At 39.9% G+C, this 11,201-nt stretch overlaps 3 protein-coding genes and 1 non-coding gene across 8 annotated transcripts in view; 1 reads left to right on the top strand and 3 right to left on the bottom strand.

The window, feature by feature from the left end:
• Positions 1–2,952: 2,952 nt before the first annotated feature.
• On the bottom strand, positions 2,953–5,543 carry pomp (proteasome maturation protein). The gene is made up of 6 exons (XM_033638502.2): positions 5,414–5,543; positions 5,012–5,109; positions 4,110–4,170; positions 3,622–3,723; positions 3,425–3,518; positions 2,953–3,327 (listed from the first exon to the last, which is right to left on the bottom strand). Exons 1-6 carry the CDS (start codon positions 5,519–5,521, stop codon positions 3,260–3,262), a joined length of 531 nt encoding a protein of 176 aa, XP_033494393.2. The 5' UTR covers positions 5,522–5,543; the 3' UTR covers positions 2,953–3,259.
• A 138-nt stretch (positions 5,544–5,681) lies between these two features.
• Positions 5,682–5,753, top strand: trnac-gca (transfer RNA cysteine (anticodon GCA)). The gene has a single exon. It is a non-coding gene; the product is annotated as a tRNA-Cys (tRNA).
• A 466-nt stretch (positions 5,754–6,219) lies between these two features.
• On the bottom strand, positions 6,220–7,248 carry LOC117265010 (cytidine deaminase-like). Its single transcript, XM_033639378.2, has 4 exons — positions 7,006–7,248; positions 6,785–6,896; positions 6,566–6,623; positions 6,220–6,480 (listed from the first exon to the last, which is right to left on the bottom strand). The coding sequence occupies exons 1-4, from the start codon at positions 7,151–7,153 to the stop codon at positions 6,373–6,375; spliced, it is 426 nt and encodes a 141-aa protein (XP_033495269.1). The 5' UTR covers positions 7,154–7,248; the 3' UTR covers positions 6,220–6,372.
• Positions 7,249–7,351: 103 nt separating this feature from the next.
• Positions 7,352–11,201, bottom strand: part of c20h11orf65 (chromosome 20 C11orf65 homolog) — a 170,790-nt gene continuing 166,940 nt past the window's right edge. For 2 of the 5 annotated variants that reach the window (XM_078162690.1, XM_033639297.2), the window contains 3 exons: positions 10,215–10,385; positions 9,549–9,604; positions 7,352–9,331 (listed from right to left, as the gene is read on the bottom strand). In XM_078162690.1, the coding sequence (XP_078018816.1) occupies positions 9,225–9,331; positions 9,549–9,604; positions 10,215–10,385 (334 nt within the window). In that variant the 3' untranslated portion in view covers positions 7,352–9,224. The remainder of the gene's footprint in view (positions 9,332–9,548; positions 9,605–10,214; positions 10,386–11,201) is intronic. The other 3 variants (XM_078162691.1, XM_078162692.1, XM_078162693.1) reach the window with 3 other exon arrangements.

The following is an 11,201-nucleotide window of genomic DNA, read 5'->3' as shown; positions in this document are numbered from 1 at the left end:
GAGTTACAGAACCTCTACGTTTCTTCTCTCCTCTCCCTCACTGCCGGCCTTGACTAGCCTTTTGACTGTGTGAGCTTTATTGGGTTTTTTATATAGTCAAAACAAACACGGACTCTTTTTTTTTAAATCAACAAAAACAAAAGAATAAAATTACTTGGGTGAAATTTGAGTCAGATTTAAGTAAAAGCAGGGCAGTAAAATGCACTGGTTAACTCTTTGACACTACAGCCTCACTACAATTAACCAGAGAAGAAGACAAAACTAACAATTAATACCAACAAAGGTCACATCATTTAAATGTCCTGCAGCTTTACAGCAGAATGAACATCACCAGAGTCAGACTGTGTTGTTGTTCTCACCTGGCTGAAGTCTCTCTGAGTCCAATGCACCTCGACGTCCCCTCCACAATCTGCTCCAGGTTCACTTTCTCTGCTCAGTGCAAAATATAACCAGTCCACTCGGCCTCTCTGTCCCAGTATAACCAGTCAGTTCAGCACCAGTTGTTCTGTGTCACTTCACGCCTCAAATTCACAAACTTTGGAGCTGCAACAGGCCCCGGTGATCAGTCGTCCTCAATTGATACTTCAGCTGCACCCAGCATGCACCTCTTGCTACACGTGGGTGTGTTTGATTTGGGACACTTGGCATGCTGGCCGGGTGGTGCAGTGGATCTGTGACAAGGTAGATGTGTTTACAGCAGTATACTCAGATGCACTGATGCCCATCTCAATCATTAATCAACCCATGATGACGTCATAGGTCATTTAATTTCCCCCTTGAGATGAAAGATCCCTGAGTACTTAGGTAAACCTAATGATTTAAATTTCCCTATCTATCTATCTATCTATCTATCTATCTATCTATCTATCTAGTATCTATGTTTTTACACCGGCTAAACTGAAGCTGAAATTTTTAAAACACAAGAAATATTTTGCACTCTTGGTGCATTTGTGTTAGTTGTTAAATGCTTCAGACAGGGGCCTAAATATAGACAGTGGAGAAATATGGGAGTGCAGTTGTACTGGGGCCTGTGGGGTGGAGGGGCCCATGGAGAGAGTTGGCCCTCCAACAATGTGTTGGGTGGAGAATGGGCCCTCATGTCACCTTGAAAATATGTCTGTGTTTAAAAAATATGTCTGTGTTTAAAGAACAACTCTCATTAAATTAAAAATAGTACAATTAACTATAGAGGTGGGTAGTAACTAGTTACATTTACCTAGTTACATTTACTTGAGTAACTTTTTGGATAAAATGTACTTTTCAGAGTAGTTTTAATGCAAAATACTTTTTACTTTTACTTGAGTTATATTGTTTTAAAGCAACAATACTCTTACTTGAGTACAATATTTGGCTATGTTTGTAAAGATTTAATTTATTTTTGTTTTAGTTAAAGGGGTATCATTTAAAATACATGAATTTGCAGATTATTTTTTTTGATTGATTACGTTCATGTTCGTATTTTACAAATAAATCAGACATTACTCAACAGTTACTCAGTACTTGAGTAGTTTTTCACCAAATACTCTTTTACTCTTACTCAAGTAATTATTTGGATGACTACTTTTTACTTTTACTTGAGTAATATTGTTCTAAAGTATCAGTACTCTTACTTGAGTACAATATTTGGCTGCTCTACCCACCTCTGCATATATAACCTTGAAAAAGGCAAACCCATCTCTGTCAGTCAGTAGCACCTATAACATAATAATATGCGTATTCTATAACTGTAAATCAACTATTAAATTGTTTAATTAAATCAATATTTTTTTTAATTTCGTTGGTATTTTTTGTTACATACATATATGCACTGATGATTGCTGGGTAATACGTATGCTGATGTTATCCAATGTCAAGTCTCTGATCACGTAACAAGATGATATGTGCACAAGGGCCCATTGTAACTACTTTACTCCTGACAGATGCATCTCACCTGGAGAACCACAAGTGTCCTTCATGGACATGTTGATGACCTGACCATCCCCACCTCACGCCTCAGCACCATGGGTGCCAGGGCTTTCAGCTGCACTGAACCCAGACTCTTAACTCCCTGCTCCCGTACATCTCACAGTCTGACAGCATCTAACCCCACCACCCCTTTTGTTTGCCCAATTCATGTCTCTTGTCCTGTATGTAATTTTAATACTATCTAAGGTGAAGAATCTATGAAGAAGTCTACCACTGAGACCCTCACACCTTGCTATCTGGCCATATCAGTCACTATGCAGACTTATTCAGTTGACTATTTCCTGTCTACTTAGGCCAGAGGAGGAAGAAAAACATGAATCCTCTCACATGATCAAATGTGACAATGAGCAGTAAAACATAATACACTTCACACAATCAGCAGTAGCCTATTTACCATACTTTATAGGAGGTATAACTGTCCCATCAAAAGTAACAAAAAAACAAAGCTAATTCTTTTTTCTGTGCCTTTCATCAGTTTCTAAAAAATGACATGTTGGATCAGCTCCTACTGGAAACTATCAGTATGTGGCAATTTAAAAAGGACCAATCAGCAGTTATCTTTTAGTTTAACAACCTATCCCATGGACGTAATGTAATGTACTAGTAATGGATTCATGTAGATTATGAGCTGTAGATGATCAGAAACCAAAATAATTATGGACAGAAAAACTAATTATGTTCAGCTTCTAAGTGGCTCCATATTACAGTAGTGTAAACACCTTCACACCGCAGCTTTCACAGACCTGCAGCAGCTACAGTGTTACAGTATTAGTGTAGAATCAAATAGTAGAAAGAGAAGCTACTAAATAACACAGGATTCATCTTCAGGTGGCCCAAAATTTGTTGCATCAAGATTCTAGATGACATTCTGTAACCTGATCAAAGGTTATGCTATGATGCCACACAAGTATTTTACATTATTTTGATAGCTGTTACAGAAAAAGGTGACGACACAGGAAGATAAATCATAAAACACATGCACCCACATTATGAGGAAGGTTATGAATTTTATTAGAAATACCAGATGGGTTGGAATCATATAAAAGCAGCACTGAATGCTCGTCTGAATGACCCGGTCACACTCCAGATTTATTTCACTGTGTACAAGATAACCCCACGCACACACGCCCCACCCTTCCTTTGCCCGAGGATGGTCGACTCAGTTCTTCACAAACCAGACACCTCAGATGGTGAATTTGGTTGTTGAGCCAATGAATGATGAATGTATGCAGACAAATAATAAACCTAAATCTATGTGTGCACCTGTGTATTATATGTGTGTGTCCATGTTGTTTCACAATAGACCCAGTTTGTATTCCACCATCAGGTGTGGCTCGCCCATCATCTCACTCTGAGCTGGATCTGCAAGGTGACAGGACACAAACACAGCGTGGTGGTTAGACATCACAGTCAGACGGTGGAGTGAATGATTCTGTGATAAAGGGACGAGGTCACTCACCGCAGAGGATGTCCTCGAAGCCGATGGAGTCGTCGCTGCCTCGCAGTGTATCCAGAGCCAGGTTTGAACTCGGTAAGAAGGGCAGACGCTGGATCTGGAAGACGGAGGGAGAGACGTGGAGTTATGGAGAGGGGAGAGAAAGGAGGAGGGCAACAGAACTGGGGATGATTTACTGGGACATGCAGTTTCTGTGTTACCTGTCTGGCTGCTCTGTACTCCATCTGTAGTTTGAGTGGAGCATGAAGACCCTGGATGTTTCTGAGAGTAGAGAAGTTCATCTTGTCCTGGTTCAGCGTGAACTGCACAACACAGAAACACACAAAAATGTTCAGACCCTCACTGACAACAACAAGCATCATATATGACATTAAACTCTCACTTGTTCCTTCGTTTGCTCTGATTAATCTGAGGTAAGATGGGCCAGGCTACTGATCAGCTTCTGACTAATAAAACAGGGCGATCTGTTGTGTAGTTAGGAGCTAAGTTAACATAATACTACAGGTAATTCTGTTTCATTGTGTGTTTCAGGTCAGGTTTGCCTTTCTCACTGGGACACCTACATGTAACTGAGCAGCTGTGCTTTTCCTTTTATAACAAGTCAAAATGACCATTCTCAAAAAGTCCACAGTGCACCATGTTTGAAATGACTCATGCTCATTTTTCCAGTACATTTCATATTACTCACATTTTTCTCTGACAGCTCCAGCGGGTGGCTTGGAATGAGCTCATTCTTTACGCTGGTGAAGCTGCAAAGCAGAAGAAGAAATACAACAAGCAGATGAACATCAGTATTATGTGCCCATAATTTTGGTTTTAAAGAGGTTGGGACAATTAAAAGTTATGATGAAAAACAGTAAACTTCCGTAGCTTTTATGCAGAGGTCGCCCTACAATCAAATATCCAGCATAGCCTGAACAAAATGAATCTTTGAGACCAGTAACTACAGACACAGGTATTAATATCAAGTCATGTGAAGAGGATATTTCACAGCTGAAAAATAAGCTCAGCTCTCTTTGGTTGACAAACTGTTGTGTGGTGTTTCAAAATGATTTCAAACATGTATGGAATTTTCTTCTTACTTAACACTACACATATTCGTTCATATCAGTGATAAACTAATATCAGCCTGAGTGATTCATCAGTCTGGCTCAACAACACACTGGATTACTGCTGTGAATGAAATGGATAATCAGGCAACTTAAAGGAATAGTTTGGATCTTTGAAAGTGGGGTTGTATGAGAAACTTAGTTCCCCATGTATGCTCTGGTCAAAGCCACCAGACCACACTGACAAACAGAAATTTCAGCGAGCTACTGGACTACCTGCCCAAATTAGTAAGACAGTTTGTGTTCATGTGTGTCCAAACTATTTTTTATTCAAAGCAAAAGAATAAACACTGAAACATAAATGAAATGTAAATGTTAATAGATGATGTTAAATCATGTTTTGACAGGTGTCCGCATCAATGTAGTGTCAAAATACAACTACAACCAGAATTTTTTACTAGATTTAATAGTCTGTCATGGTGGGAGGAGGTTTATAAATACAGAGTTAGGTTAAAGCTGATTCATTATGTTTGTGTCTCACCCGCTCCGCAGAGTGTCCTGCACACCATAAGCTCCCTGCGGACATAATCCTGCCACAGGCACGCTGTCTTTCAGCTGAGAGCGGAGTCCTCGAGTATTCTGTAACAAAAACAATTCACATTTACCCTCTACTATTGTTAATACTGAGTTAACAACCGTCAGCTACAAAGACTGAAAGCTACATTCATCTTTAGCTAGGTTAGGAGCCTGGTAGCTAGCCGCTGTTAGCATTAGCTTCGGTGACTAATCAAATTCACAACTGCTGGATTTCAGAGGGTAAAAACACAGAAGGCAAAGATGTGAGTGGGTGAAATATATGTATGAGTTTACCTAGAAAACAACTACACGATAATCAATAGCGTTAAGATATGATAAATGATGTGAGATAAGAGTGTAGCCTCACCATTATGATGCAGTTTCTTCCACTTTCTTTTCCCTTCAATTGAATATCCGGTTGAGTCGGGTTTTCATGACGACACATCCGGTACAAAACCGTTGTCCAACTTAACATTTTGAAAAACCGTTGTATTATGAAAAACTGTACGCGGAGTATGTTTATTTATTAATGACTCTACAATATATCTTAGTTACATTATATATTAACAAATAAATAGCGTACACTGTACTCGTAGTTATCTTTAAAATGTCTGTGAAATTAATGTCTTGAACATGGGGGTATAGCTCAGTGGTAGAGCATTTGACTGCAGATCAAGAGGTCCCCGGTTCAAATCCGGGTGCCCCCTCTTTTCGTGCACTTTGTTATAGTTTTGTAGTTACAGTATAAACCTGTAAATACTAAATCCTGCAAATGCGAATATTATCTGTATATTGTCTTACAGGAAATAGACTGTGTGTGACAGTTAATGTTGTGTTAGCTGTTTAAATAATGTAGAAAATAACTGTAAATTGTGATACTGATAAAAAGTATAGTTTATTCTGGGTTTAAACTATCTCCATGTTTTACTTGTATTATCATGAGCAATCATTTTACCACAGCTTGTTACCTTATGATTCCTTCACATATTTACAGCAGGCATCCAACATATTTCAGCTTGTAGTAGTTGTTATTATCTTATTATATAGAAAGAAACGTTCAAATGTTACAGAGGTGGAAATACACTAAGTAATATATTATGTAAAGTAATCCAAGATGATGTCAGATATGCAGCTAGACTCTCTGTCACAAGACAAAATCTCCGGACACGAGCCTTTAAAGATATAAGTCTTTATTTCAAATCAAATGACTGACTGGTTATACACTTCTAAGATTCAAAACTAGGTGTCACAAAAATCAAATGGTGCTCATCACTTCATACTTGATGACATCTAGTAAATGCTTTAATGTTTCGGAGAGTTCATCTCCTACTTCTTCAGGTACTCAGCGCCCCATGACAGAGGAAGCAGCTCCTCCAGTGACATCGTGGTGTAGGATCCGTCCACCTTGGTCATGAAGACAGGTATATCACCAAACTGAGAGGGGAGAGACGGGGTTTGGAAGATGAAGGCAACATCACAAGCAAGTATTGTTCTCACATAAGGGCCAGAGCTGCTTTACCTCTCTTATGACCTGTCGGCAGGCGCCACAAGGAGGGATCACCCGGTCCTCCAGGTCACTGTAGAAAGAGACTTCTTAATGAAAGTCTGGCTCCTCACTTTGCAATAAATTTGACATTTCATTTTATTGAAGCCATTCTAGTTAAATATATTTTCCCAGTGTCAACATGTCCATTTAAAAGCTGTAAAAATGGCCAAAACAAAAACATAAATACGGCACCTAGACACAGCGATGGCCTTGAATTTCTTGTATCCTTCAGAGACAGCCTTGTTTATGGCCGTCCTCTCTGCACACAGACCCAGGTAGAAGCACGCGTTCTCAACATTGCAACCTGTCAGAAAAATCAAGAATATCACCTTCAGTTTTTACTTACTTCAACAACCAGATTACCAGCTTCTCTCACTCATACTATTTCAAAACAAGTGTAGATCATGTTTTACCTGAGAAGATTCTTCCATCCTCTGTGAGCAGGGCTGATCCCACTCGGAGCTGGCTGTAAGGACAGTAGGAGAACTCTTTGGCCTTGTGGGACTCTTGAATCAGAGATTTGATCCAGTCGGCTGCATCTCCAGTCTTCAGGTTTGCCATTTCAGCTGCTTTGGTTCAGTGCTGCCGGGTTTCAGCTGCTGTTTCTGGAAGGATGATGGAGGCAGGAGATTAGTTAGTGGAGACAATACTTTGAGAGATGCTATTTATCAGGCTGTATCAGGCTCTTTAAACATTTATACATTTACAGTTAATTTAGATAAGCTATAGCCAGATGAATTAATCAAGTGTTGTAACCCAGCTTTACCTTACCTGTGCAGGTGTGAAAGGAGTGAAGTCAATGGCAGTTTAAATACAGTAAAATTACCACACATTTGCGTGACAGATTTGGGTAACAGCAATGCAAGAGTCAAATTTCACCAGAAGCCAATTCTCTGGGTGAGGTCAGTCGTTTGAGGTCACGATCCGTTTGATCTGCTTTGATGCTCAGGTTAACCCCAACCGTAATTCTCACGGCTCATAACTGAAATGATTAAAATAACTGTATTGTAGCACTGTATGTACTGTGTAATTTATAACCTTTTTTTAGCCCAAACTCGAGCCACAAACATCTTTGAGTTCAGTTTGTGTCGTATTATTTCAGTCAATTACATTTTCCCTTCTCTTTCATAACTATAGGCTTCTAAAAAAACAATTAGCCTATGATTATCCCTCAAGGATGTATAGAGATACATCCATCCATCTGTTTTCATCCGCTTATCCACGGCTGGGTCGCAGGGGCAGCAGGCCAAGCAAAGCACCCCAGACATCCCTCTCCCCAGTGACAGCTCCTCCTGGGGGACCCCAAGGCGTTCCCAGGCCAGATGAGATATGTAATCCCTCCAGCATGTTCTGGGTCTGCCCTACCAGTGGGCCATGCTTGGGACACCTCTATAGAGATACACTGACACATGAAAACAAATGCAATGAAGAGGTAGATTATCAGAGAATTAAAAAACAAATACACCAATACATAAACAACAGCTGTACCAAACAGTTTGAGGCTTCATTCGTAATGTTTTTAGCATTCTAAATCAACATTATGATGTTGTGCTGCTTTTTTGAATGTCTATTAAGTTTGTTTAAAGGTCCAGTGTGTAGGATTCAGTCGCATCTACCGGTGAGGTTACAGAAGTGAAACCTCTCTTGTGTGCCAAGTGTGTAGAACTACAGCGGCTGACGCAAAAATGCAGGTGGCCCTTTGTAGAGCCGGGTTTGGTTTGTCTGCACTGGACTACTGGAGAAACAATATGGCAGATACCGTGGACTCCATCTGTAGAAATAACGACTCATTCTCATTCAAATACTACCAAACACTTTCGGCATGGTACCTTTAGAACCAAAGACCTAGACTCTAGTGTTTCCACCACAAAAAGTACCCTTAAATGTGGGCGGAGTTGTTGTCACTCACTGCTCCATCTAGCACTCACTGTATTTCCTCATTATCAGTGACACACAGGGAAGTCTGCACCTCATTTGAGAGTATCTCTCCATGGGGATAAACTGTACACTGTCCTCACAGTAAGCTGCAGTGACTGAACCACGAGGCACAAGATCACATCTACAGTACGTAAGGCAGGTAAGGACACAGGCTTTTTGAGGACTCATTTTGCATACACAGTTGGTATGAAGAGTCCAGGACACCTGCTGATACCTTTACCTGAATTTGTATTTATGTATATAAGAGCCAGGCAAAACATTCAAATGACACTCATGGGTCTTGTGATAACCAGAGGAACTGTGAGACACATTAACTCCGCTCTGTGGGAGCAGCCAGATGTCTCCGCTTATAATCAGTTTGACCCGGTGTGATGTCACTGAGATTCAATAATACATCTGTTGATTTCAGGTCACAGAAGTTCAAACACTCATTTTAATGAGTCATAAAAAATAGTTACATGAACAAAATCTACTTAACTGCTGCAATAACACACATCACCATGAGATAATCACATTGATTATACTTTATTGTTTTTAAATGATTACTGCATCGATGATAACTTGATTGCATAGATAATAATTCTGTAGTTCTTTGGACAGGAACAGGAAACAATGATTACAGGTTTGTGTCCCGTCTTACAGATACACTAGTGTTCCCTACTGTTGTGGAGATAAAGTGTGACTTTAGAGAATGCTAACTGTGTATAGCACAGATACTTTGATTCTGTTTTACTTGACTGTCCTCATAAGCCACAGCAGCAACCCCATGTGGATCTAACCTGGGGGGACATGAAGGAACATCTGTCAGAAGAAGAAGAGGACAAGAAAAGAGAGAGAAGACAAAGGTCAAAGGGAGAGAAGACCGAATAAATGAGAGCATCTTAGTGTCAGTAGGGTTTGGATTAGAACAGGGGAGCTATAGCCTCAAACTGAAACAGCACATGGCAGTACAGCATACCCTGTGAGGCATTAAATAGGTAACAAGTCATTCCTGTGAATGAAAAAAGATTGTTTTCACCTTTGCTTGGCTCAGAGGAGCAGCTGCAGGCCAAACCTCTCCACTCACGCATATACCTGCACAGGCAAAACAGCAATATATCAAAATATGTACCCGTCTATTCAACAGGAAGCATCACAGTGTCCCAAGGTTTTACTGTCTTCAGCTCATCCAAAATTCTGCTGCCAGGATTTTGCCTTGGGCTCAGAAACATGACCACATTTTATTGGTCTGAGCTTCCTTACACCGGCTACCTGTAGCTTTTAGGATAGATTTTAAGGTGTTATTGTTTACTTACAAAGCCCTGAGAGGCCCTGCTTCAAGATAATTATCTGGGGCTGTATTCACAAAGCTCCGTGAGATTCTAAGATGCGTCGCTCCTTGACATTTCCAGGTCCAGATTAATTCAGAAAGATGATAAAGCCTTTGCGGTCAGTACTCCTGGACTTTGGAATGACCTGCCTGAGGAGATCAAGGTTGCAAACTTTGTCTCATCTTTTAAATCACTTCTTAAAACCCATGTCTTAAACAGCTTTTTGGTGGTTTTACCTGTGCTTTACTTTAATTCACCCTGTTTTTACTGTGTGCTGAGTGTTTGGCTCTTAGTCTGCACTGTGTTTTAAAGGGTGCAACATAAATTAAGTTTACAATCATTATTCCTGGCTGACAGTGAGCAGAGGATCTTACTCCTCAAAGCTGAGAGTGTTGGTCCAAGCCAGCAGCTCATCCAGCTCCCATTCTAGTATCTCATCCTCTCCCATATTTTCAGTGATGTCCATCACTTCCTGGGCTGAATTCCCCACCAGTGTCGCCATGTGTCCATGCACAGGATGAGTCTGCACACGACCCTGGTTATACCTGTGTGTAAGGGACAGAAGATCTGATGATGGGGAATCGTGCAGAGTATTAAAAAAAACAGTCCAAAGGGAAACTAATTGTTCAGTTCACTCACCATAATTTTCAACCACATGGTGGCGCCAGAGGAAAAGTCAGAGAATCACTAAAGTTGGCAGGATTCATCCTCTAAAGACCAAAATTTTATAATCCATCCAACAGTGTGTTAGCCAACATTGTCCTCCCTACAGCCGCTCCACTAGCACACATAAACCCATCAGGTCCTTTGTAACACTTGTCACTGTTTCCAAGGTATTTCTAGAATCCTTAAAGTCTGCCCATCCAGATAAAATAATACTCACTTTGCTGCATGATAGAAATGTTTTGTGAATCCATTTTCTGATCTAGATAAAGATAGAGTAGAACATTGCATATGCCCTTGTTTACTTTGTGCAGTACTTTGTACACCTGAATTTGTCTTTATCAATCATTGTTCATTACTTGATATCTTCATACAAAATACGCCATTTTTAGTTTAGTGTCATACATAAAAAAGGAAATATGTCATTTCTGGCTACGTGGATTAAAGAGTCACAGCTTTTAATTTATCATCAAAATACTGTAGCAGTGTTCTGTTAAGCGACCTAGGGTTATCAAAGGTTAACAGGAAGTTATCTTTGGGATCTTTCAGCTCTGTAAATGGAATATAATCATAATACACAACAGACACAACAGGGTTTCTACAGCTTGAAGTAGTTTAGATTTAAGATGTTTTAAGACTTTTTAAATGCCATTCAAAATGAAATTTATGACCGATTTTATGATAACCAAAAAGAAACA

The sequence above is a fragment of the Epinephelus lanceolatus genome, chromosome 20 (genome assembly GCF_041903045.1).
Source record: "Epinephelus lanceolatus isolate andai-2023 chromosome 20, ASM4190304v1, whole genome shotgun sequence".
Taxonomy (NCBI): domain Eukaryota; kingdom Metazoa; phylum Chordata; class Actinopteri; order Perciformes; family Serranidae; genus Epinephelus; species Epinephelus lanceolatus.
This window is presented reverse-complemented; position numbering and strand designations above follow the sequence as displayed.

Bases quoted from the DNA above. Each gene is read 5' to 3' on its own strand.
- pomp (XM_033638502.2), bottom strand. From the start codon at position 5,521: ATGTTAAGTTGGACAACGGTTTTGTACCGGATGTGTCGTCATGAAAAC. The intron at 3,724-4,109 runs GTGAGTAATATG...TGTGTTGTGCAG, and splicing joins TGGAGCTGTCAGAGAAAAAT to TTCACGCTGAACCAGGACAA. The intron at 3,519-3,621 runs GTAACACAGAAA...TCCGTCTTCCAG, and splicing joins AGTACAGAGCAGCCAGACAG to ATCCAGCGTCTGCCCTTCTT.
- LOC117265010 (XM_033639378.2), bottom strand. From the start codon at position 7,153: ATGGCAAACCTGAAGACTGGAGATGCAGCCGACTGGATCAAATCTCTG. The intron at 6,624-6,784 runs GTGCCGTATTTA...CTCTTTCTACAG, and splicing joins AAGGCCATCGCTGTGTCTAG to TGACCTGGAGGACCGGGTGA. The intron at 6,481-6,565 runs GTAAAGCAGCTC...CTCCCCTCTCAG, and splicing joins GCCGACAGGTCATAAGAGAG to TTTGGTGATATACCTGTCTT.